Genomic DNA, 26,236 nt, shown 5'->3' with positions numbered 1-26,236 from the left:
CAATATGGGCCTTGTTATATACCAGGGTTTTTTTATTATTCATTGGTGGAATGTAGAACAATATCATTTGCTTTGAAAACAATTCTGCACTGTCACAATGGAATATTTCAGCTTTTGTTATTGTCTGTCAACTAGCCATATTCACTAGTCCTTAATATCTCTTTCAGTCTTTAATCATTTATATTCTTTCTTTCAAAATAGCAAGTATAATTGGACCTGGTAATCAACAAGTTGAGTGCCAGAACAATCCTTTTATCCATTTTTCTTTGTTTTTGGCATTGATGAAATTGCAGAAGTCATGCTTTGGACATCCTTATTTTCTCCCACATTCCAATATGCACAAAATAATGAACCTGAAGGCACTAAGGACTGCTTGCACCAAAGAAATGTTTGTTCTTAAAAAGATGCTTGGTACATGGAAACTTTCTCCTGAGAGTATGCAGCTTTATCTGAATAGGGTGCTATTGTCTTTTGGTGAATTGAGGTGTTTTCAAAATGTATTGCTGACCCAATTTTGAAGTAGAATACTCTGAAAGAGAGATTAGGATTCATATAAGTAATAGGAATGTTCATCATACATATGCTTTCTTAATTTTTCATAGATGTGTTTTGTAAATGTCTCATTTAATTCCCTTGAGAGCTTGTTTGGAGAACAGAGAAGGCGAGAGAGTGGAGTTAGACCTAATGAATCTTTAAAAGCAAATTTTCAGCTGCTGCCACTAAAACTTAAATTAATGGAACAGCTTGTTTCCCGGCAGCCAGGAATGTTGTGAAGCAGCTTAGCCTCCATCCCACTTCCTAGAAGTGAGCGGTGATGGTGAGAGCGCGGTCTCGCTGGCAGGCCAGGAAGCGCCGTCTGTTGCAATGACTCCCGTAGATACCGTAACTCAAGTACGCACAGGCCCGGCCCTGCAGACTCAGGGCCACCTCTATAAAGCAGCGTGCTCCGGCCACACATGTTCTTTCAGCCGGGCATCTGGTGGGAGAGATGCAGGTGTGCCAGCAGCACAAGAGGAGGTAGGGCACGGCCTCACTACAAAATGAAAGCAGGGCAAATAGCAGTTGTCAGTGCCTGTAAAATGTTCTCTCTAAGCTCAGCTAGCACTTTTCCTTTGTTTTCCCCCCTTTGTGGAGTAAGCCAAAGCTTGGAGTGTACTAGAAATAAAGGGGGGGGGGGGGGCGGGGGGCGGTGTTTGTGGTGTGTTAGGGTACTGAAAGTGGAGAGTGTTACAGTAAAATATAGTACATGCGTTTTGTGGCCATCATTAATTTCTGTGCAAATAGCCTTCAGCTGTGATGTCTCCCTACATATATGAAGGAAACAGAAATATATTATTTATGTGACAAACACATGACATTTTGATATTATGCAGTGATACTTTTTTTTAATTACTCTTGTTCATCAGAACTAATTTGTCTTCAGTTTTGCCGTTAGTGATTTTCGGAGCATCTTGTGTGTCACCCTGTGTGAGCAGTGAATCTTGCACACAGCTAGTGGGGAAGAAACAAATGCTTTCAAAATAGGAAAATTTGACTGAATGCTGGCAGGAGCTCAAAAGCAATTACATACTCTGAAGAGTACTCTTGGTTCAGTTTTACAAGAGAGTAAATGCCAGGACAGTTATATCCCCTTCAAATGAAATTTTGACTGGGGCAAGCATCAGTAGTGGGGCTTTCTTTGGCTTGTGCTTCTCGATTGTTGAAAGCAATTTGTAAGGAAAAAATTAAATTAAACTCTTTTTGGGTATTTTTGCTGTGAATCCCTTCATTGCTTTTGAAAATTGTTCGGGTTCAGCTGACTTGAGATTCACACCTGAAGTCTTTGCTTTCTCGTTGTCACAAGTGGTTCTGTGTTACTGTTCCATACAGGATTGTTTAAATAGTCAAATTGGTTAGCAAAGAGCTTTTTTTCTCTTGAGTACCTCTAGAGAGCATGGGTATATTTTCAAGGGAATCTGAACTGATCATTTAAGGATTCAGGATTCTGTCAGTCTTCGTGAAAGTCAGAGGCAGGGAATATCTCACAGCATATTAGTAGCGGTTATACCAAAGTTAAATTAATTTTATCAGTCTTTAGACAATTGGAGGGAAAAAATAGTTTGTGTCAGTGGAAAATGGCAGTGGTGGTAAGACTGTTAGCTCCTGTAGAGCAGCAAGAAGGTTATTTACATGAATGGCTGTTGCACACACAGCCATCTGGGAGGAAATGGCAAAGTTCATCATCCTCAGTAAGGGACACTTGCCATGGCTGTCCAAAGATGTGTCCAGGCATCTTTATCTTGATGAGGAATGGTTTATTCTCTGTGGGTTATAAATGTTATATTTTATTTTTACTCTTCCAGAAACATCATTTGACTTACTGAAGATTTGAAACCAACAGAGTCATGTGGGAGAAAATGGAATTTTAGTCTCAAGTGACAGAATCAAGTCATAAGAAGCAAAGAGATTTGTATGGTTTCTCACTAAATGGAAGTTATATAGAAGGCCTCTAAGACCACTGCATCTCTTCATCCCACTCCTGCTGCACAGAGACGGTGCTCTTGGCCTTGGACGTTAATAAAATGCTGGATTCAATCAAGTGTGTTCTGGTGGGAGACTCTGCAGTTGGGAAAACATCTCTCTTGGTACGTTTCACCTCTGAGACTTTTCCAGATGACTACAGACCCACCGTGTATGAAAATACCGGAGTGGATGTCTTCATGGATGGTGTACAGATTAGCTTAGGTCTTTGGGACACATCTGGCAGTGATGCCTTTAAAGGCATTCGCCCCCTCTCCTACCAACAGGCAGATGTGGTATTAATGTGCTACTCGGTAGCAAACCACAATTCCTTTCTGAACCTGAGGAACAAATGGATCAGTGAGATCCGCAGCCATTTGCCCCGCATCCCCGTCTTGGTGGTGGCCACTCAGACTGACCAGCGTGACACGGGTCCCTACCGTTCCTCCTGCATCAGCCCGATAGACGGAAAGCGGCTCGCCCAGGACGTGCGAGCCAAAGGCTATTTGGAGTGCTCTGCCCTCAGCAACAGGGGGGTGCAGCAGGTGTTTGAATATGCTGTGCGGACAGCGGTCAATCAAGCCAAAAGGCAGAACAGGCGGAAGCTCTTCTCCTTTAATGAGTGCAAGATCTTTTGAGGACTGTCAGCAGTGGTTTTGCTTATGTTTGTTCTTTCTGTTTTCTCACAAAGATACTGCAGCAGAGAGAATGGGAGGTGAATCAAAGGAGGGCTTCTGGCAGGACCACAGTGCAGGTGCCTCTTGTGAGACAGATGTGCTCTTTATCTGATCCTCTCCCCTCCAAAACACATGGGCGCTATCTTGAAAAATGAAAGGTGCATATCCTTATTCACAAGCCTGTGTTTGGACTTTGCTAGCCTGGACTGGAGCAGGCCTAGTCTGGAGATCTGCAGATAACAGCTGTACTGATTTTGTTTTTGTTTCTGTCAGTGTTCCTCAGTTGTTGATTTGTCTGCATCTGCATTTATTTAATGACAAACTTCTGCCTGAATCAACCCCCACCTCTGTCCATGTGGATTTTTTTTACTTAAGAACTTAGTATATAAAACCTAACCAATGTGTATTTTATTTAGACGACTCTTGTATATATTGTTGTAAAATCCCAAAAGTTTAGTTTAATATTTTGGAGGTTCTCCCTTTAGCTAACCACAGAAATGAATTGTGCTATCCATGTAATAAATGGCCTGCAGGCAAGCCTAGCACTTCTTAGACATGCGTCGGTCATTGTGTAACAGCCATCAGTATGTCCAGCATAGGAGTGATCAAAACTTAATGACTTTTGACAGCTGTCCTGCAGTTTTGTGAGATCTGTTACCTTAGTATGTTCCTCACCAACGTGGTCAAAGATGGGAAATTAATCTGATTCTTCCTAGACTTCAGTGGGTTGCATCCTCCGCAGGGCTTGCAGACAGGGTTGGTTTAGACATATGGTTGGGCTGGCAGGAATTAATCTGTGCTACCATCACCTCTGTTGTCCCTGCTGTAATTCTGGAGGCAAAAGATTTCAGTCTCCAGAGATGGAAGGTATTTTTTCATGAGCACTTAAATTCTCACATATTTTTAGCCCACTTTTTTTTGAAGCAGTGGTTTTAGTGAAACCAGTCACCTACATTAGTAAAAGATTGTATACAGAACAAGGTTGCATGGGTGTCTTTAGAATAGCTAAATGACTTTTTTTTTTGAGTTTGCAGGCTAAGTATAACTGCCTAGATTGTATCCAAGTAAGACTGAAACAGGTTTTACATCCTGGGGAGCCTGTCACGTCTAAGAGTCAAATCCTGATGTATGTACTGGGGCCAAGTTACCCTCCTGCACAGAAAGGCAGGCTAAGGAGATGTGAACTTCAGGTGTGTAGGAGAACTCTGCTAGAAGATGTAGTGGGCTCAAGACACAATGCTGCACATTCTTTGTGAATTGCGGCGGTTCCCTCTTCCTTGGATTATCTGTCCCCTCTGTCCTGCACCCTCTCTCAGGTCTTGCAGATCTGTCTCATCCCAAGAGAATTTCTTAGTCCAGCAGGATTTCCTTTGTCCCTTTCCCTGTCCTTCAGCTAGCTCGTAAATAACCTTTGAGGGGCTTATAGCGTGGTGCCATAAAAGATGCCACATAGCACAGTAGGATTATCTCACCTGTGATGTAGTGAGCAAGTATTTACATTGTGGGCACCTTGAATACCAGTGGGGCATGGAACACCTGGTGCTGTGATTGTTCCACCAGCTTCTAGACTGTTGAATATTTACCACTCATCGACCTGATTGTAAGGGAGGCTTCTGATTATAAAAATATCCTGGTCTCATATGAAGTTTTTATATCTTTAAATCTTTATTTATTTAAATCTAGCCTTAAATCTTTACAAACTTCTGTACCTGAGCACACAAGACAAGGACTTCTGTCATCATCCATCTTTCCTGAATTCTTCTCTTTCCTACTTCTCTTTCTGCTCAAGTGTTGATTTGTTCCTGAAACACTAAAACTGACATATTTGTAAAAGAATCTGAATGGCATTGTACTTGTGCAGAGTTACGCAAGTGGCCAGGTGTTTGCGGTCCTCGGTTAAAAATCTTTTGGCTTTTGGGAGAAATGCTTCTACATGTCAACTCTTGCAGCGCCTCTTCTCTGGAAGTCTTGGGTTTTGTAACCCTATTTAAAAGTAGCTATTGTTACTGTTTGAACATTAAAGATTGCATGCGAATGTCATGTTATGAATTTTCCGATCTGTTACAACTGGAGACATTTTTGTTATGTTCCCCACTCCACTAATGGATTTAATACCTGGTTTCAACTATTTTTAAGCCATATTTTTTCCAGAATGCTCTATTCAATTGTCTTTTTTTGCCCTCAGTGGGTTAAAGTTTGTTTACAGCAGTTCATGCTGACATTTTTATGTGCTGAAGAGCAGTAATCTCCAGATGAGAATGCTGTGTTGTGGTATTTGCCACAAAGTGCCACATTCAGGCACCAAAAGGCTCCACAGAATTGTTATCACAGACGAAGCCAGATAAAGATGTGCTCCAGAATCACACTGTAACTGAAAATCTCATCTCATCTGTCTTAGATTCCCGAAGCTTGTTACTGTATGTTACAAAATGAAGAAATCGATGTCTGCTGCAATTCAATGAAGCCAAGTGGATAGGCTTCCTTGAGATGCCTGAACTGACAATACAGGGCACACATGAAATTTAGGGATGGCTTGATATATTCTTGATTGTTCATTCTAGAGCCAGTGCAAGGTGTGAGGCCACTGAAAGCCAGCTGATTTTTAAAATCAATTTGGAAAGAGTAAAAAGTAATGGGGATTTTGGTTTGGTGCTCTGTGAAAAAAGGGTTCAGATTTTCACAGCGTGGTTATTTTCAGACTCTCAACGCTAAAAGGCACTTTTCACTAGGAACAAACTGTGAAGCACAGATATTTTAGTGTCTGTAATTATGCAGTTTCCCCTGAGCTATAGAACTGATGTGCTCAAAAAGTGTGGCAACCCCAATACAGAGGTTGAAATCTAGACACACCAGAACTCAGATGAAGATTTGGCCAAATGGTATATTGGGGTTTGCAGCTTGCACAACTGCAGTCCTGTTGTCTGTAGTGGGAAAAATGAGGGACTGCCAAGGTCTCCTGTGAAACCCTTCCAGAGTGGTTTTCCTTGTGTTTACTTGGGTAACAGGGTCCCTGGGTACTGTTTAAAGGTTAAAACCTGGCTCTGGTATTTAAAGTACATTAAAATGACACATGTGAAATTTCAACTTCTTTTGCTCTGAAAAACAGCAAAACTAAAAAGTGTACAGCCTTGTCTCAGTTGGGTCAAGCTTTCAGCTGAGGGAAGAGACCTTGTTCAAATATTCTCCTTCTATCTTCTCAAACTGGTCCCTTCCAGTTTGTTATTCTGTTGCTAATCTTATTTTTGCTTGCTATTAAAATAGATGTTTTTTTAAAAGAAGGATTATTTTAAACACAGATTTCCCAGGCTTTTAAACTTACTTGATGTGTAACATACAATATAAATACTTTCTACAAGTAAATAGAAAAAATATGTTTCAAATCATTACTCTTGCCCCTCTAATTTTTCAGATGGAAAATTATTCAAGCTTACTAGATATAATTGATATTGTTTTTCCTGATTTTTGCAATTAACAGTTCGCAATTTTTTGTGCAATTTTTGTGGGTACTCTGCGATTACTAAAGTCTGTTAACACAGACTAGCTGATGCTTGTGTTAATAAAGAAAATGTGTTTAAGGGACTCTATATATGGCACCATTATGAAGGAAGCCACCAGAGGGATCAGACATGAAGGAAAAGGAAATGTCAGCACTCTTGATATCTCAGCCTTTCCTGTGTTACTATGGCATTTGAGTGAATACAGCCATTAGAATAATTTCTAATAAATGGGGCAATCCATGTCTTTTTAGCACTTTTCTCATAGTGCTTTGGTTGCACACAGCTCAGGTTACTATAAAAGAAATAAAAAGCTTCATTTCATAACATCAGAACACTTGTCTGCTCTTGCCTTTGTGAGCAAGTTAACTACCTTAATTAACTTAATTAAAAGTCAGATCAGCCTCTTCAACAAGCCAGATATGACCACACTGGGTTAGCCAAACTGCCTTGCTCTGAAACGACAGTATTGAATTTTTGTCTCTGGATGTTAGGAAACATATTTTATGTCTCAGAGATTTCCTTTACAATGGTAAGAGCAAAACATCCTGACTAGTTACCAGTGTGTACCTGTCCTAGATGACCTATATGCCCTTTACCTTGTGCTCTAAGCAGCCAGCTATTGAAAACAAAATTCAGAGAGAAAACAACTTTTGTGTGTATCTAGGTGTTTATATTATATAGCTGCTTAACAACAGCTGTGGTGGCCTTTCCACTGGCGTGGACCTCTCGCTCCATTGTGATGTGACACTGCAGCTGCTGTGTGTCAGCGGGGTCCGTGTCACTTGTGAGGCAGGAGAGCATCACCACAAAGCTGCCCTGTGTTTTCAGCAGGACAGAAGAGATGCTCCTCGGGACTCGTCTTACCTGCATCATAGGCAATTGCCTTGCTCTGCAAACAGACCTGGCCCTGCCTCAGTCAGACTTCTCTCACTTGCAGGTGGCCTTGCAGTAACACATTTATTTTATGTGCCATTTCTAAAGTCAGTGTCAGTGTCCAAGTCATTGCTGAGGCCTGGTTTCTGCAGCCACTGTTGGACTGGTAGCTGGGCTGGTAGTTTGGAGGGGGGAGGAGGGGGGATGTCTCAAAGCACTGCGCTAAACCCTATGGCACTTGCCTTCCTGAGTGTGGGTAGCTGGCCTCCAGCCTTGCATGAGCTGTGAGTCAGTTACTAGCGAACAAAATAATAGCTATTGCTGCCTTTCTGGTTATGAAGGGAATGAGCGACATATCTGTCTCAGGTCTTTCACAACCGCCCTACAAGGCTGGCAGGGGGGTTTCTGTCGTTGCTCCTCTCACCCTGGGTATGATTCATACAGGGGCGGAGCAGCAGGGCAGGGGCCTCTGTGTGGTGGTAGTTGTTTCTGTCTCTGGAAAAGAGGAAGGAAACGACGACTGGTGTCTTCACTTGGTGTGAGGTGCTCACTTGCCTGCGTCCGCAATGTTTCTGAGAAGTCTCCAGTGGGCACCGGCTCCCACAGGCACCCCAGCAGCTCTGGACTGTGCCTCAGAGGATGCAAGCTGATCTGGGACAACTCTCACGCCAAGACCTGGGCATCTTCCCTCGCCCCCTTGGCTGCCTTCCCAAAATGCTCCATTGCTGTTCAGGTACCACAGAAGGGTGAGACTTTCAAAAGAGACAGCTTTGCTTTGAAAACCAAGATCCCTTGCAAATGTCAGCTGCCCAGGATGTGGCTGTGTCTGCTAGCTGTCTGCTAGCCATAGACAGGGCAGTGGTGGCCAAAGCTGCACAGCCAGTCTCAGAGTGTGAAAGGAGAGACCCAAGGCTGATACTTCTCAACCTGGTGGATGAATTAAGTAGAAGCAGCTGGAGGGAGATGTGTCTTATATGCCAAACCTCTTGTAACACATAAGCACTGCTGCATTTTCTCTTTCTTAGAAAACTCAGGTTTTTTTTAATATATAAAATGCTTAGTGTCTTTCTGGCTATTACCTTATCACTTCCATTTATCTGTCACTGTGACGCCAGATCTGCTGCTTAAAGGCCAGTGTTGCAGTGTTCAACACAGCATATGTCTGAGGAAGCATTAAAGGTCACAGGATTCCACAAGAGCCTAATCTAGAATTTCTTATGAATCCTGGGCATTAAAATGTATACAGATATTTTAAATTATTATCTTGTATGTGGAATTAGTGCTGGTATCTAATCCATCATAGAATTATTGACCAACTAAACCAGAGCTGCAGCCTTGGCTCATAATTAGGGCTTTGGCTTAGACAATGAACTTTGCTGTTCAGTCCCACCCCATTTGGGCAGTGTTTGGCCAAAGCACGATCAGGTCAGTGGGGAGCTTGTAAATTTAACCAGGCTCTGGGCCAAGCCTGTGTAATCCTGCACAATTAACTTTTAGATACACAACTCCAAACTGACTGGTGGTGTGACTGACAAGTTTAGGATCAGTTTGACCCAAATGAGTTCACTTTGCCTGAGCCTGCTCCCTGTCGCTGTCTGGTGGATGGCAGGAGGATGACCTGCAAGCATGAAATGCTACTACACAGACGCACCGGCTGTCCCTGGCCCCACTTCTGCAGCTGGGTGACACCGGGCAAGCCACAGCTCCAGTGGTCCCCTGCATGAGATGGACACATGGCAGTGACCTTTTTTTAAAGTGCTTTCAGATTGTGGTGCTGGTGGGTACTTTTGCATTTGTCAGGCTTGTCAGATGTTCCTGCTGGCAGGTTTGACCTGCAGAGTTTGCTCTGAATGGGTCTGTAATGCATGTTATGGGACTAGGGCTTTCCAGCATTTCAGTTCACTGAAGCCACAGGGAGCAGGTAAGCATAAGGGACAGAAGGAGAGGGGACAAGATATAGCAAAGAAGTAATTGCTTTACTACTTTAACAGCTTGTAATTAACATAATGCCCTTTTTAATTTTACAGAACATCCGTATGGGATGAGCTAACATCTCATTCATCAGTGATATGTTTAGAAATCAAATTCTTCCTGAGAGAGTTGTGCTGAATGCTGGGAAGGTAAAGTAGAGAGAATGTCCCTCCACAGTTATTCCTATCCCTCTTTTTGGAGCATGCTCTTACATTCCCTGTAGTGACTGGACTCTAGGCTGGATTGATCTCAGTGTGTGCAACAGGAACATTCTTACAGCCCTTTGTGATGGTAAAGATTTTTTTTCTGTAGAGGGAGCAGTCAAGGGTACTCATATACAGTCTCAGGCTTACAATGCAGTACAAGACACAACTTAAGGAGATTAACTCAAGGAGAGGAGCATGTGACTCTGCTCCATGTCTTCCGCAACTTTCCACCTGGCTGCCAAGAAAACCGATGCACTGCCCTTGATTTGGAGCATTCTCAAGCTTTTGGCTCTCTATTGTGCAGAAATATATCGCTGTTATTTTTCCCTGAATATCCACAGACATTCAAAGAAAATGTGGCATCTTTACTGCAGATATTTCCCTCTTTCATAGCTGACACATGCTTTTGGCTCCCACTACAGATATGTCACAATGTAACTTTTAGTTTACCGATGAAAGAAATCCCATGAGTCTTGCCTAGCAAAAAATTGCAACTTCCCAACCACACCCCATGAAGAATAGCTACTTCTGGTGCAGTTGATCTTTGCGATAGGTGACAGCCAATGCTGGTGGAGTTAAGTCTTTGTGAAACTGCACAGAAGAGACTGGAGGAATATCACTGCATTGTATATTAAATATAGGAGTGAAATGACTTTGAGCTGAGAGCAGAAATAGCATATGTATAGCATTTGCTATACAAATAGCAAAAGAGAGAACGTTAGGAAAGATCCAAGCCAGAAGGGGTCAGTTAACTGAGTTAAAAGACTAAGCCCTGACTGGGATCTGGGACAAATCACTCAGGGATGCAATTGAACAATCCAGAATTAACAGGGCATTCACCAAGCATAGAATCTTAGATGTGTGCAAGGTAGTGCTCTGTATGGTGCCTATGACAGAAGAATCAAAACAATAGGAAAACTGAAAGCTGAGACAGGATGGCATGAAAAACCCCTGCCTTTAACTTCACAAAAGCAGTCTGCCGAGCTGCATGTACCATGACAAAACATGAGAAGCTGTGGGAATGCCAGGCACCATGAGTGAAATATAGGAGCAGCAGTGAACCATGTCATGTCATTGGAGTCTGCAAGCACTGAGAGAAGACCCCTGGCACGGGAAGAGGAGAAAGCAAAAGCCTGGGAGCTCAGAGATGCTTTTCACAAGAGCAGTGAACAAAGCTGCAGCAGGAGATGGGCTGAGTCAGCATGAATGTGAATGGAAATTACATTCATTTCTGTACAGTGCAGAGGTACGTAAGCAACTGTAGTGCTAAAGTAACCCCTGAAAAAATCCCTGGCCTGTGGAAAAAAGTGTTATGCCAGGGCCTCTGAGGACTTGCAGGTGCATAAGAATATAGGAAAATAAAAGTCTTTGACTGGATATGGGGGTCCCAGAGCTGCTAGTGCTCTGTGAAAGTGATGCTGTGATTTTCTGGTGGGAAATATGGACAGCGAGACTCTGAAGCACGACCCTGTTCTGGTCTTGCCCTTGCAGACACAGGTTACGGAGAAATGAGCCACACTTTCTCTGAAGCCCAAAGAGAAGGAGGTGATAAATCAGCCATTTTGCTGGAAAGGTCTCCCAGAAGCAGCAGCCTGAGAAAGCCAAGCTACAACCAAAACAAAGTAGAGGAACTGTGTCAATATCCAAGGCGGCAGCATTGGGTCCACAAGGCCTTGTGGACATCCCAGGGGCTGTGGCAAGACCATGTCTGATGGCAACGCTAACACTTACTGTTCCCTGTCTTGGCTGGGATGGTGGGGTGGGCTGAGAATGAGGGGTGTAGAATACAGGCCTTTGAGGGACATCTGTGGCCCATGTGGACAGAGGTGCCTGAGCTAAAGCCACTAGTCCCTGAAGCAGGAAGCTTGTGCCTCTATTGATATGGTACTAAGAGATGGGTTCACCTCAGTAGCAGGTCCCACTTTGACCTGGTTTTAACAGGGTACGATGGGCTTTGGGACTGGGCTGCACTCAGTGGAGTGTGGCTGGAGCACCAAAATTTTCAAGAGAAGCTTGCCAGGATAATACAGCAATCACAACAAGAGGTGAAAAAAAAAAATTGAAGTAAAATAATGACAAGTTCATTGTGTGCCTCCATTGTGTGCACACCTTTACATGACAGCAAGCAGCTGTGAGGAACTTTGCATCCCTGCAAGCATCTTATGATTTGGTGCTCCCATTGGGATGTGAGTGAAGGAGCCACAGCTGGATCAGGCAGTGACTGTGGTGGACTGAAGTCTGTTCATCCTTGTCCTCACAGGTATTGTGCAGGACAGAGGGAAAACGAGAGACAGAATCAAAGACCAGCAGGGTCAGACTCAAGTCTGCACAAATAGGTTTTCTGTCACTACTTCTTATTTACTGCCTGTGTAACTGAAGGGAACTGGAAACAGTGTCAAAACATCAGCTAGGTAGATAGGATTGTCACTTATGGAGAGCAGTGCAGGAACTCCATTTTTCTCTGTGGATTGAGGACCAGGGCACGGGGCTCGTGCCAGACCTATTTGTACTCAGCTAAGAAGCAGGAGATGTGGAAAGTTGTCATGTGCCTCATCACACCAGCTGGAGGTGTAAAACATCCATTGCATTGGACAACGCAGTCATATTTCTGCTTCTCTGTGAGGAATGAAGCTTGGCCTAGGGAGCCAGCCTGTAATACCATGCTTCCCACTGATCATGCCAAATGCTTGGAGAACAAAACTCCCTTATGAACTTCCTCTGCATTCAACTACTGAAGGTTGTTTGGGACAAGACCTACAGGACTGAGGTGTCTCCTGCTTATGTGGTGACAACATTCTTGGGTTTGAACCCATTAGCAACATAATGTCAAAAGAGCAATATGCCTTTCTTCTTGCTCCCTGTCTGGCCAGTTAAGCACAGCAGGTTCCCATCTGTTTCAGTCCAGAGGCCTCCGCTGTTGATCTTCCAACATGTGCAGTACAACCCTTGCAAAAACATTTTCCCTTCGCAGGCTGAATGCATGTGTGAAACAGATCACTAAGAAGCAGGCCTGCATCTTGTGCCTCCAGTGTGCTCCAGGTCAGTGAGAAAGCTCCCTCTTGATGTAGCAAATATTGATCAAATTGCAAAACCAATTTAATCTGTCAGAGGTGCTGCTTGGACATAGCAAGGCTACTCCCTTAAGACAAATATAAACTCAGACACTTCTACAGTGCAAAGAGGGTTAGGGTCACAGAATGAAAAATACCATCAAGCTGAAGGATAGAGATGATGCAGTCTGCTTAAGCTGACACAAGTTGTAGGAAACTGCAAATACCGCTGGCAGTGTAATGAGAATTCAGTCACCTACCTGTGCTTCTGGGAGCTCAAGTCTGAGTCAATTCCTGGATGATCCAACAATGCACAGATTTAGCATCAATGGCCACAAAATTAAGCCCAGAGTAAATGGCACAAACAGGAATAATAATTTTTTCTTTCATTGAAGTGTCCAGCAGTTTGTTTAGCAAACTGTTTTTACTGGACTGAGTACTTTTACCTGCACTGAGTTTCAAATTCATGGACAGCTTGCACTTACTGCAAGGAATAATTTAGAGTTTTGAGGTGTATATGGTGTACTTAAGGGGAACTTAGTTCAAACATATGTAAAATAAGCTTACTGGGATTGTCTGCACACCTGCAGATGGGAACATCTGAAGAGCAATTAGGTTCATAGCTGTGCCAAGACCACTTTATCAAAAAGTAGTGAAGAACAATAACAGCAGCAGTGGTGAAGGCTCTAACAATGAGAGGAATGTAAGGATGTGGTTTGCTCTCAAGAAGGTCTTCAAAGAAGGTAGGAGGGGGAAGGAGAGGAGAAAGGTGGGCTGCTGTAAGCAGAATGGTAGGAGCTAAAGTGTAGCGAAAGGAAATAGCTGAGGCTGTAAGAAGTGAAAAAAGTTACTGAGAACTGAAGAAAGCAGAGAAGAAACCATGTGGCTGAAGGGATCTTTTCCTCAGCCCTGCAGTCCTGTTTCAAAAGGTGTTCATGGTGTGGCTTGCAGCGCAAGAAGGTATTTGAGCAATTTATTATGATGTTCCTGCTAGGAGAAGACCAATGTGATATCCCAACTAGGAAAACATTGAAAAAAAGGGGCAACATAAGGAACAACCTGCATTTGCTGGTCAATTTGAAGGACTCTTCAGTGAGGTCAGTCTGCCACGCAGGAGAGTGCAGAAGGACATCTAAGGCCACCCCCAACCCAGCACTCCCAGGCAGAGTTAAAGGCAAAGTTTAATATGCTCCCTTAAAAAAGCAAATTTGCTTTTTACCTGCACTGCAGCAGGCTGAGACACTCATGCATGGCCCTATGCTGACCTCCCTACCTGCTCCTCTCCCAAACCTTGTCTAGGGCTCAGGGCACGTGGCCTTGGCTCAGGGGACTGTGGTACAGGGGATGGGGAAGCTGCCCCTTGCCCTGTGCAGCTCTGCCCGGGGCCAGGAGCTTGGACCTGTGCCCACAAGAAGAAGACTGAGCTCAGGAGCGTGTGGGGTGGCTGTTTCGGTGGTGCTGGGTCAGGAGGGCTGTAGAGAGAGGACAGAAGAACATCTGTGAATGCCCTGGGATGTGGGGAGGTGCCAGAGCTATGACAGCCAGTGACACCAAGTGGCAGCAGCCACAGCACAGTTGTGTTTGTGGCCGTGAAATTGCTGATATTTTCCTTGGTGCTTTGGAGCCTGCGTATTTAATACAAACATTATGGAACTGATAGGGAAGCCCAAGGCTTAGTGGCCTTGGGTTGCTAAAGGAAAGGTCTCCAAGATACAACCTCACCCAAAGCAAGTTTTACTTGCTTACATCTTATTTAGAAGCTTTTCACTCTGCTGGGACTGGAGCTACGGGTTTGCTGCCTGGGTTTGCTGAGGAGCAGCCTGCCAAGCATGCAACCATCTCATTTGTTGAGTGATCAGACTAAAAATCACCTTGTGCCTAACATAAAGTGACACAGAAAGCAAGCCTTCAGAGCATGTGCTGTAGGACTGGCACTCTCCTATGAAGTCCTGCAGATGTTAAAGTGACCAAGTGGCTTGTGGTGGCACAGGGTCCCCTTGGAATATGAGCTCTACATACCAATGGGTTTTTGCAGGGTTTGCTTTTGGCACAACATTACTCTGAGCATAGCTTAGAGCAGAGCTGCTGGCCCAACAGGTGGTGTTTCAGCATGTTTCAGATCCATGTGCCCAACTGTGTAGCACTGCAGAAGTATTGTTAGGAAAGAAGCATTTGCAGAATTGAAGAAACGTAAGATTAGCAATCAGCAGCTGTAGGCAACGTGGTCATGGGCTGTGTTCTATCCTCGGCTTGCAGAAGTGGTCTCATGGGCTCTATCAACACCAGCCGTTTGCAGATGTGCAGCAGCGTGGGCAGGAGTCTGCTTCTGCCTCCCACCCACTCCTCCAAAAAGCAAACCCAGAGGAGTAGCAGAGATAAATAGGTACTTCTGACATACGATTCCTTTGGTCTGTTCCAGACATTGGTAAGGTGAACCATGCCCCAGAAAAGCATGCAGCTCAGCTGTAAAAAGAGTCTAAACAACTTGCTCAGCCATCGGTGTCCATACTGTGATATCTGAAGGTGGGGAGATTCATTCCACCCTTGTCTGCAGACACTGTGCACAGACCACAGCACAGCTTCTGGGACCCTCCCTGCCTTTTCTGACATGGGTCTGGTGAGTCCTGACACAGCTACTGCTGCTGTGGTGCCTCTGTGTTGCAGCAGAATGAGTGAAGCTGTGTTTCCCAGGGATAAGTGTCTCAGAGGTGGATAAGTCCAACTCAGATCATAGCTTTTCACATTTCCATTATATTTTAAAGATCTGAGTATCTCTGAGGTCTTTTTGTTGCTCCGTTGAATTTAATTGAAATTTGCCAACGCATGAACAGGTTATTGGAGAGAAAACAAGCAGAAAGCAATTACATCAGCCTTGTTTTCCTATGAATTGAGGTGAGTAGAGTGATCACCTTATTTTTGTGCTTAGTCTGATCCCTAGGGAAAAATCTTTTCAAACACATTATTCTGCAACATAATACATGATTGAGACACTGCTATTGAAACTGTGAGCAGACATATAACAGATTTCTGCTTGCATTTACACCTTATTTTATGTTACAATGCCATCAAGAGGAATGGAGGCACTCGTCAGTTACTGTTTGTCTTTCTGAAGTTAATTGCACTTTAAAGGGTTTTTTTCCCCACCAGAGGCAGAACTATAAACTGCCAGGAATGACTTTGTGAAAGAAAGCAGCATAAAGGTATGATCATCTGTATTTGATGTAGGATCAAATAAAACTTGTCCTAGGTTACAAAGTAAGATGTAACCAATAGTATGTATTCTATGATCATCTTCACAAGCTGTTAAAGCAGGTGGGGCAGTGTTTGTTATCTCCCACCATGACTCATCCCTGATAACTCCCTCCAGGGGGGGCTGTCTCTGTTTAATGGGCAATCAAGGCCCCACTGCAGGATTCATAGAACTGCATCAGCCCACTGTGAGATGCTGTGCCCAGGGGGAGCAGCCAAGCATTCCCACCTGGATATAATCCGGGGTTTGGAACAGCCCAAGTAGCCCTTACCTGCTGCATTCCTAGAGGGCAAGAGCTACCACTGGACCTTCAGGTGAAGACCAGAGCCTTCTACAGGATCACTGCTTCAACAGGACCACTTCATCTGCACTGCTACCACCACCTTGACTAATGGGGTGTCAGCTTTTATCCTGACTCTGTCAGTGTTCTTGAACTATTGCATTTATTTTAATTTTCCTATTAAATTATAATTCTGATTTGCGATCTCCCATTGGTTTGTTTTCAACCTAGTACAAAACTCAGAGGAATTAGAGACAAAGATATGTATGTGGGCCTTTGGAGTATAAATCTTTGGAGTTCAACTTCTGCATCAAGATCACAACAGGGATATTCTGCCCTGTAGATTTGAGGCATTTAATCTCACAGCAGCCACTTCAGAGCTTTCCTGTCACACGGGGTATAAAGCTAGTTGTGATGACTTGATGTCAGATTTAGGATTTAGTGAGACAGGGATGGGGTGTGAGAGATGTGCAGTGTGAAGGCACAGCCTGATGCTAATGCAATGAGTAGAGCCCTCCCTATTTAGCTATTCTCCCTCATAAAATGGTCCCTGTTAACTTTGCAGCTGGAATTACACCCAGAGAGAAACCCAGAGTTCCATTTTAGCACTGAATTAACAGTGACATTTGTCTGCTCTTGGATTTTTAGCCATGATGTTTTTCTGCCAAAGGAGATGTGTTATAAGTCTAACCATTTAAATGAAGAATTGTTCATCAATTACTCATTGAGGTTAAGACTTTAAAATCTTTCACTACATGGTGCGGAATGTTTGGGCAATCACCCTTGAGTATGTCCTTCTCTCTCAAAGGGAATGGAAATTATTAAACTCGGCACAGGTTTAGTGAGCTGCAGCATGGAAAGAGAGAGGCTCTGACACATCTACTCTGCAAACAACCGCATGAGACTGCAGTTTCACTTTTTGATGTGGTCTCATTACAGAAGAGTGTGCCAGCTGAAATATCAAAATGAAATACTATTCCTTTTACCTGGCTAAGCACTTGGTAATTTTACTTGAAGTTCTGAGGGAGGACAGCTGAAGCTGCTGCAGTGGGCATGATACCCACAGTTCAAGCAGTACTTTAGTCCATAGTACCTTCACGGAGGAGCTGAGGTCTTGCACCTGGTGTCCTTATCCCCTTCGTGGTGGAGAAAGAGAGGACAAGACCTAGATTTAGGAAGGACTAGGTCTTGTCCTCTGTGGTCCACACACATAAGAAACTGCAGTGAAATAGGGAGGCCTCTGCAGTCTGTGTGCCAGATTATGTTTGCTATATAAAATCTTCGGCGAGATTAGGGTGTGCTTCTATGCTTTTATCAGAAGGCTGTAATGAGAGAAGAAGGGGCAGCTCTCAGATGCAGAGTCCCTCTTTTGATAGCAGAGGAACTTCCCTTTCCCTTACTGTGTGCATCTGTAAACCATTATGCTGAGCTGCTGCTAGGATGTGAGAATGGTTTTTATTATAAGTATGCCTAGTATGCACTTATAAATTATATTAATTTTGGCATCTTTCTTATCTATACTAAAAGTTACTAACAGCAGTCACAGGACTCTGGCTGCTGAACAGCTTCCCTGTTCTGTGGTCTCCAGCATATCCTCTTACTGCAAATTGTATTCTCCACTTTAACATTCACTAGTCCTTACATTAACCTTCTCCTGGAGTATTTCCTGGATGATAATTTCAGAACAAAAAGTATTTCACTGAAAAATTTTTTGTTGCCATTCTCAGCATTTGTCACCCCTCCTTCACAGATAAATACCATTGGGAAGGTGGTGAGATGTCACTGGGTTCAAGGTGATGAAAAATCATCTGTTTGACATAAATTAAAGTGACCTGGAAGTTTCTGACTTAGCCTGATCAATTGCAAGTGTACATCTCCAAGTCTGAAGATAAGACTCTTGGCTCAAGAGCCAAGACTGTGTAATCTTACTCCTCGTTTGAATTTTAAGTGCTGGTTCTTACCTAGGATGAGAAGAAACACCATCATATAAATGGATATCATATAAATGGATAGCTCTGTGAAAGTCTGAGTTCTGCACTAAAAAATAGTTGGCTACTGGGTCCTTTTATCTCCCACTTAACAGGAGATAATAGATCCTATTCAGTGGGAGCCTGACCATTTAAAAAGGAGTTAAGATATTTTTTATTCTATACCACAGAACAGAGATAAGGTACCCCAAAATAGAGACAGGTAATTCGATTAAAGGATGTGTGAAAGTTTTATCTTTGCCAGGGAGCTAACTGCCTCAAAGGACTCAATCTCCACTGGATTAGACCACTAGTAAAACAAAGTTTACTTTGGAGTAAGCTGCTTGGTTACAAACCTCTGGGTAAATGCTCTTGCTCTTTGATGAAGTGTGAAATCATTTACACCTTTTTGCCATATATTTTGCTGAGTAGGAGTGTGTATGCATGGGTAGTTACCATGGAATAAATGACATGCTGTAAAGTCACACTGTCAATTAAATTTATTTACATGCCCATGCTTTTAGCCAGAGAAACACCCTGTTTCTGGATGGTGGGTGAGGAGAGGTGTGAGGAAGATGCCTTGTCAAAACAAAGCTGCTTCTGTGCACACGTACTAGGAAAATCAAATGGTTTTGAAACATTATGGTCACAAATCGTGTGCCTGCAGGCTTCCCCATGGTCTTGGCTGTCTCAGTCTGCCTCAAAGGCAGCACGTGGGGTCAGCCAAGGAGAACGGGAAAGGGAAGAGACTGCTGGCAGAAATGGGAGATCAGGTGTTCAAGGTGATATCTTCAATTCAGGTGCCAACACCCCAATTAAAATTGATAGACACCCGGATCCCTTCTTCAGGGTTTGTAAACACAAAAAGAACAATAAAAAATATTATTGCTGGCTTCTGCAGGACAAGGTGGGGAAATCTTGTGAAAAAAGAAAAAATCTGGGCTCACATCAGCGCTTACAGTATGGTTAAAGGTGTAGTGGTAGGCATGCTCCTGAATCTTTGGGCCAGGAAAGATTCTTTCTTTGTTTTCTGCACTCACACTGGGCTTGGCTGTGCTCTGCCTGTGGGAGTATTACCATGTGTTGCAACACTAGATTTTTCAGCTTAATTTTGCTGCTTAGTTTTCCTCCAGCAGTCTTCAGAAATCTTAATTTTTCCTGACTCCCTGATTGAAACGAGACAGGTAGTGACACTTCTGCTCAGGTTAGTATGAGCAAGCCCAGCAATGGGGATGTGCTCAAGGGGCTGAGGAAGGCTGGGAAGCTTTTCCTGGTTAATGAGAGCTGCTGGCAGCACCCGATGCACCACCGCTCTAGCCCAGCTTTTGCAGCCACTGTCACAGAAAACTAAGTAAATGAATTGTGGGTTTGGGTTTTTTTTAAGCTACCTTCTTTGGGTGACATTAAATACAGGGGTTAGTGGTGGGTGTTAAAATACTCTCCTGGTTCTGGAGCTTTTTCACAGGGGCTCAGATAAGGTGGGTGAGTTTCTTGCGTTCAGTGCCGATTGGTGAATAAACTCAAGTATACTATGTGGCTTAACCACAGGGACCTGTTTTCTTTCTCTGCCGGAAACACCTGCCAAAAAGGCTGTGTTCACTTGGGCTGTACAAAGAAAAGCCCCAAATGAAACTTCCAGCCTTATAGCAACAGGTCAGGAGGTGATACTCAGTACACTGGTTTAAGGTCAAAGCATCTCACTGTGCCAGCTGGATATAAAAAAATTATGGCTGTTAATTAAAACAGAATATCAATATAAAGGAGCTATTGATGCTTTCCTTTGCATAATTACCAAAGAAATACCCTTTACTCTTACTGAATTGGCTAAATTACAAAAGAATACCGTTGCACTCAGAAAGAGTGCATATTTATTATCTCTCATATTTAGAGAAACTAAATATGTGTGGAGAGTCTCCCTTACATGAGGAGAGTGATTTATGCTAACAGAAACAGAACCTGAGGGTAACTGGGGACCTGGGTGGGGTTTTCTTAACCACAGGAAGTAAGAGCTCCCTGGTCCCTCACCCAAAAAGCCACCTATTGGCCTGTGGGGTTGAGTCCCCTGGAGACAGGCGATCCAATTGCCATAGTAACTTCTAAGGATCAGTTGACTGAAAGTGTACAAAAGGCTGCTGGTCCCCCAGTAGTGCATCAACACATTCTGGAACCTGATCAAGGCTCCCCGATGACCGTACTGGTGGATCCAGAATCGCATTCATGAATATGAGCGAGATGACTGAGACTCAGCATCACAGTGTGCTAATTCTGCAACAGCTTGTAGTAAAGCTGTAGAAGGGGAGCTACCAAATGTATGCCAGGGAATTAACAGATTGTTGTCTACTGTCACAGCTCTGTTTCTGCAGAGTGAGCTTCCTCTAAGTAAAGATCCTCTTGGAAACTAGCTGGAGGACTGAGGAGTGCAGTATGATGCTGGCTGTTTTCTGAATACCTAGTTGTCACCTAGGTAGCTCCTGAACATGCTGATGTGAAGCACTACACAGGATGCCGTTACTTCAAACACCCTTATGTATGAAAGGTGACACTCAACCTTGTTATGATTGTGCTTCTCAGATACTAGTCATTTAATCAGTGTTAAAAGTCTAGCAAATGCATCAATTACAGAGTGAGGGTTTTTTGTGTTAGCTATCTCTTTATGTCCTCTGCCACTTTTGAACTGAGAAGGGCCAACTTTGATATGTTAGCCATGCTTCAATTAAAGGCTACTTTTGATCAGTATCCAGGTTTGATACATCCTTTCAAGAGGGATTAGTGAAGGATCCTAACAATTGTCAAGGGGAAGGCTTCTGTAGGTAAGGAGACTGAGACTGCAGCAGCAACAGGTGAGGTTGGATGCAGCTGCTATGGAGCTGCAATTTGGACAACAGAGTAACTTCACTGCTGGTGTCACACTATCACCAGCTGTCAGTTAGCTTTACTTCTCATCACACTAGACAGTAAAAAGAGTGCAGGCTTGTAGCAAGTTACATTGTCACCACTGCAATGAATGGCCTTTGACCAGGGGGTAAAAAAAAAAACCAACCTAGAGAAGTTCTTGAAAGAAAACACCATTTAATGTAAGATTACACAAGGTCAAAATTCAATCAGAACAAACATGCTGAAAACCATATGCACTGCCCCGTAAGTCCCAGTTTTAGAACCATGACACTTCATTCTCAATACCACCACAGGTGTGAAGTCACCCTCCACTTATTCCTCCCCTTCTCTCTAACTTTACAGAGCACTGAAAATTTAGTCTGTGAAAAGCATAAAATTTGTGAATTGCAGAAGATACCCCCTACTATGAAAGTGCAACAGATAGACAGAAGTATGTCTTTTTCAGAATCTTCACCACCACCTTGCCATTCTATTAATCACTTTGTGGGGATGCCCATGAGATACTGCTGTTATGGTTCCCCAGCCAGAAGGAATGCACGCCATACTGGTTTGGAGGAAGTCCAGCAACCCTAAGACCACGGCGGAAGACAGCGAGGAACTCCCTCTTTGTCACAGCCAGACTATTTGAGTGCACAAAGAGAGGGCCCTCTCCCTGTGGCCGTGCTGCCACATAGATACGGAGAGCTTCAACGGGACATAACCACATCTCTTTACATAATCTTAGTTGGACCAAATACCTCTGCTGGCCCATTTGAGATGTATGCAGAAAAAGGTTTGCACTCCCTTCCATCAGCTGGAGGTCACTCAAGTACAGGAGCTCTGGCTGTGCTATGTTTTGCTGATTTGCCACCATCTCTTCTATATGGAGTACACCAAAAAAAGCTACAGTAAAAATGGCACGGAACAACATACACTCATAAGGAGAGCTACACACAGACTCCAGAGTTCCCAGGAGAAATCTTAACACTTCAACTGTTACAGCAGAGTATTCATCATTTGAACAGCGAGTCCTGCGTTTCAACCTTGACATCATGGAACAGATAACAGGATCTGGAAGAGGATCAGGATGATCTACCATTCTGGAGATGAAAGACAGTCCTTTCATGTACATTATTATTTTTGTGGGAGGCACATTCTGGGACTCCATGGCAACCAGAAACTCTCTCAGTTGTTCGACTGGAATTGGCCAGACTGCAGACAGAGCCATGCCTTCTCTAAAAGAAAGAAAGTTTTTCAGGCCTTCATGGTAGACTTGCCATAAGTGGTTGTCTCCTGAATCCTCCAGTAACAGCAGAGCCTTCAGGGGCCAAGGGCCAAAGGAATGCTTATCAGGAACCTGGCTGAGCTTATCTGCTGAAAGAAAACCATGTTAACAATGGCAAACAGAAGCAGATAGAAGTTCCCTCCCTTTCAACATGCTTCAGCCTTTACTTGAACTTTTCTGAAAAAAGCCTGCCCCATGCATTCTTATGACTCTCATGAGCAGTTTCCAGAGCCAGAGCACAGAAGGATTACATTCTCAAAACCCATAAACCCCCACCCATTTGTCTCTTTATAGGAACATCTCAAGCCTGGTGACAGATCTGACACCCTGTTGCAAGGTTTCTGTGACCTCAGACCTCCATCAGTGGGCGCAAGTGGCTGGGAGTGACAAAGCCACCGCAAGGTAACAATATATTCAGGAGTGCACAGAGGTCTCAGAAGTCTTCCAACAGTGTGGTCAGACCCCATGGAAGAACCTGGCAGGACTCTACCCACCTCCTCCACCACTCAGCCGCCCCCCGGCCCTCCCTGCCCTGCCAAGGGCACACTCACCAGCTCCTTCCCCACCGCCAGCCTCCAGTCTACTGGGACCCCGTGACGTGGTGCAGCCATCTGGACCACACGGCAACCACCCCATACCGGGCTCCTGCCGCAGCAGTGCCAGCAGTGCCCAGAAGGGTGAAGGGGAAGCAAGCAGATCGATCCTTCTTCTCTGCATCATGAACAAAACAGCAGCCACGCAGTGAGAAGCACAAAACAGCAACTCCTCAGTGGTGCCACTGTGCTGCCCTTTTATACCTTGGCCTTTTTATCCAAATTGGAACGCCCCCTGTATGTGCCCTTCTGCGACTTACCCCGAGCCTGTGCCTGAGGGTCCATGCAGGGGTCCTCCTATCCTGCTTCCTCCACTCTCTGCCCACAGGTGTGCGGGGGAGTTACCTGGAAGATGGGGCGTCCAATAGCTGGACACTGCCTAAGTGGCCTGTTATCGCCTCCACTGTGCTGCAGCTGAGGGCTAAGGAAGGAGTAGAGGGTGTGTCTGCAGAGGGTCTGTTTGTCCTTGGCCCTGTTCTTCTCCCCTGCCAAAAACCTGTGCCATTTTATTACTAAAATGAGAGAGCTGGCAGCAGGGGAAGGTACAAACACATTACAGGTCTCTATGATGGCCAGGAGTAATGGTCAAATCCTGAGGGAGCGGGAGCTCCCCGGAAAGGCGGTTGCTGGGGTCCCTGTACAGCTGTCTTCAGAGGGAGACCAAAAGCTCAAGCTGTCGGCTGAGGAGCCTGCGCTAGCTTTGCTTTTTCTTAGGATTTTTCAGGGATAGCTACTGTGGAAAGACAGCTGTCTCGTTAAACTGTGCAGAAGCATCTCAGTGCATTGCCTGTACTTCTCAGCGAAGGAGGGCTGATGAGTAAATCAGAACGGAGCCAGCTGCCCTGAGCTGTTCTCTACCAAAGCTTGAAACCAAGTCTTGCTGAGTCCAGGAGAACAACTGGGAGGTAACACAAGTACTTATCTCTCCTCTTTCCTTATCTCTAAATCCAGTCACATTCCAGACTCTGGCGGAAGACGTAATAAACGACTGGACGTTTCACACCTTCCAGTTCTCAGGCCACTCCCGGCTTCGCACCCTCTTCTCGCATCGCCCAGGGCAGCGCTCCGGACCTCCGGGGCTGTTCTCAGAGGAGTGCGCTGCGGGCGGCCCCGGGCCTTGAAAGGGCCCGTAGGGCTCAGCTCTGGCAGTCCTCGTTCGGGGCGGCCGCTGCTCGTCCTCCTGCCATGGCCTGCGCTGCCCGCGCTCCGGCCGCGCCTGCCGCCGCGCTCTTCTGGGAGATGCTGGCGCTGCTGGCCCGGGAGCCGGGTATGGAATGGCTGGAGCTGAGCCTTGCTGGGCAGGTAGTCACCTCCCCGCCTCGCAGACGGGAAGCACCGCGGAGCGGCGGGGGCGGAGCGGCGGGGGCCGGTAGGTGCGGGCCGGGGCCGGGCCGCTGCCGAGGGGCACCGCATCGCCGGCGGCCGTGCCTGCTACCGGGCAGGGAAGGATGTCTCAGGGGAGTTTTCCCTCCTGGGCTGGGAAATAATGTTACCTACTGGCGGGAGTGTGCTGTGTGAGCTTTGTTGTTGTAATTTCTGTGAGCCGTCTCTTGGTTTAAAAACTGATTTTTATTTGTCTTCTCTATTACTACTCTGCAACCACGGAGTGTTACCACATCCAGTGCCTGATATCTTGGTTGCTTCTCATTTGAAAAATATCTCCGGTGCAGCTGTGTGTGAGTTGTCTATCAGATAAACTCACAGCATTGTCTGGAGGTGTAATGCGCTCAGGAGTACTGTCTTTATTGCTGCTTAAGTAGTGTGCTTGTGCCTCTTGTCACCATATGCTAATGTGGATCTTCTCTTGTAGGAAGCGAGATCAGTTGTCATCAAAAGCATTTATTGGGACCTTGTCCTCTGAAGACTTTGTCGTTGCTGGAGCACTCAGGGGATAATAGGCTTTGGCAGGACTACCTCGAAGGACTGAAGAAATTCCTCGTCTTTAGGGAAAGCATGGGAATGCCTGCAGCCTGGCCAATTCCAACGGAGCAAATTAGAGGATTTTTGGCTGTGGAATCTAATTATTCCTCTTCGAAGACACTCATATACATGGCAGCACTCTCTTATTTATCAAAATTGACCGGTAACTCTGATCCTCTGGAAGATCCTATAACCTGTTGCATGGTGACAGGGTTGAAACGTCGAGCGGGTATCCTGAGGGATAAATACTTGCCTGTAACAATTGAGATGTTGCGATCTCTCTTAGGAGCTCTGGAGTCTGTGTGCATAACTCATTATGAATGCTTACTGTTTCGTGCTTTATTTACTGTAGCTTTTTTTGGAGCACTTCGAATAGGAGAGATGGTGGCAAAGCACCGTAATGTACTGCAGCCTGAGCTGTTGTACCTGAGTGATCTCCAGCTGATGGAGAGGAAAGTGTTGCTTTTTCTGCCTTATTCTCCTGTGGATCAGGAGAGACATGTCATCAGCCTGGCGCTGTCTGGAGAGCCATGGGTGTGCCCTGTTTTGGCCCTCCGGAGCTATTTGACAGCTCGTTCACAGCTGGAAGGGCCACTCTTTGTGCACTCCAGCTTTAGGACTGTAACGAAGAGGGAGTTCCTGGCCGTTCTCCGATGTGCCCTGCGCCTGCTGGGGCTGTGTCCGGAGCAGTACGGCGTGCATTCCTTCTGGCTGGGGACTGCTGTCACTGCTGCGCGCTGCGGGTATCCCGGGGAAGATGTCACTCGCCTGGCAAGATGGCCCTGTATGACCCCAGGAAGATTCTAACCATGGAGACCAACAGGAAGATAGAAGCTTATCTTCTAAATCGTCTCCTTTATGTAGAGTCAGCTTTTAGTTGTATAGTTTCTAGCCTTTGACAGGACTTTAATATTAACACCTGAAATTAATTTTGTACCTCACAGTTGGGTGATCCTAAGTTCACTCAGAACTTGCTTGTTCTGTCTGTATTTTAAGGTGGGGGAGAGTGTCAAACCTTTGTGCATAGACTGCATTTTTGTCTTGTATGGTATGAGATAATAAAATACTGCCTTTTAAAAAACAGTTTCTGCCTACTAGTACTATTGTTGCTCTTTACTCAGAGGAAATCATAATCTTGGCTTTGAGAGCAAAGAATGTCAAGCAGACTCTGAAGTTTTGAAGAAAAACTTCTGAGCTTTTAAGGTAATAGTTGTAAAGAAGAAATAGTTAAATGGTGTTATCTTTTGGCATAGCTGTACATTTTTAACACTAACATGACACTTAGGTCAAAGGA

General features: G+C 44.8%; 2 protein-coding genes across 7 annotated transcripts in view; one reads left to right on the top strand and one right to left on the bottom strand.

The window, feature by feature from the left end:
* RHOH (ras homolog family member H) overlaps positions 1-26,025 on the top strand; it is a 41,256-nt gene extending 15,231 nt beyond the window's left edge. For 3 of the 5 annotated variants that reach the window (XM_010401773.4, XM_039551465.1, XM_010401772.4), the window contains one exon: positions 2,343-6,999. In XM_010401773.4, coding sequence (XP_010400075.1) covers positions 2,562-3,137 — 576 coding nt within the window. In that variant the 5' untranslated portion in view covers positions 2,343-2,561 and the 3' untranslated portion in view covers positions 3,138-6,999. Of the gene's footprint in view, positions 1-2,342; positions 7,000-24,409; positions 24,537-24,832 lie in introns of those variants that run through there. The other 2 variants (XM_019287433.1, XM_019287434.3) reach the window with 2 other exon arrangements.
* LOC109144974 lies at positions 20,305-23,165 on the bottom strand. 2 transcript variants are annotated; one of them, XM_019287438.3, is made up of 2 exons: positions 22,981-23,165; positions 20,305-22,518 (listed from the first exon to the last, which is right to left on the bottom strand). In XM_019287438.3, the coding sequence occupies exons 1-2, from the start codon at positions 23,147-23,149 to the stop codon at positions 21,638-21,640; spliced, it is 1,050 nt and encodes a 349-aa protein (XP_019142983.3). In that variant the 5' UTR covers positions 23,150-23,165; the 3' UTR covers positions 20,305-21,637. The 2 variants fall into 2 exon arrangements, with proteins under 2 accessions (XP_019142983.3, XP_019142984.3); XM_019287439.3 differs by having other exon boundaries at positions 20,305-22,515.
* Positions 26,026-26,236: the final 211 nt, after the last annotated feature.

This window comes from Corvus cornix, chromosome 4 (assembly GCF_000738735.6).
Source record: "Corvus cornix cornix isolate S_Up_H32 chromosome 4, ASM73873v5, whole genome shotgun sequence".
NCBI classification, from domain to species: Eukaryota; Metazoa; Chordata; class Aves; order Passeriformes; family Corvidae; genus Corvus; species Corvus cornix.
The sequence above is the reverse complement of the archived record's forward strand: the minus strand, read 5'-3'. Positions and strand labels throughout refer to the sequence as shown.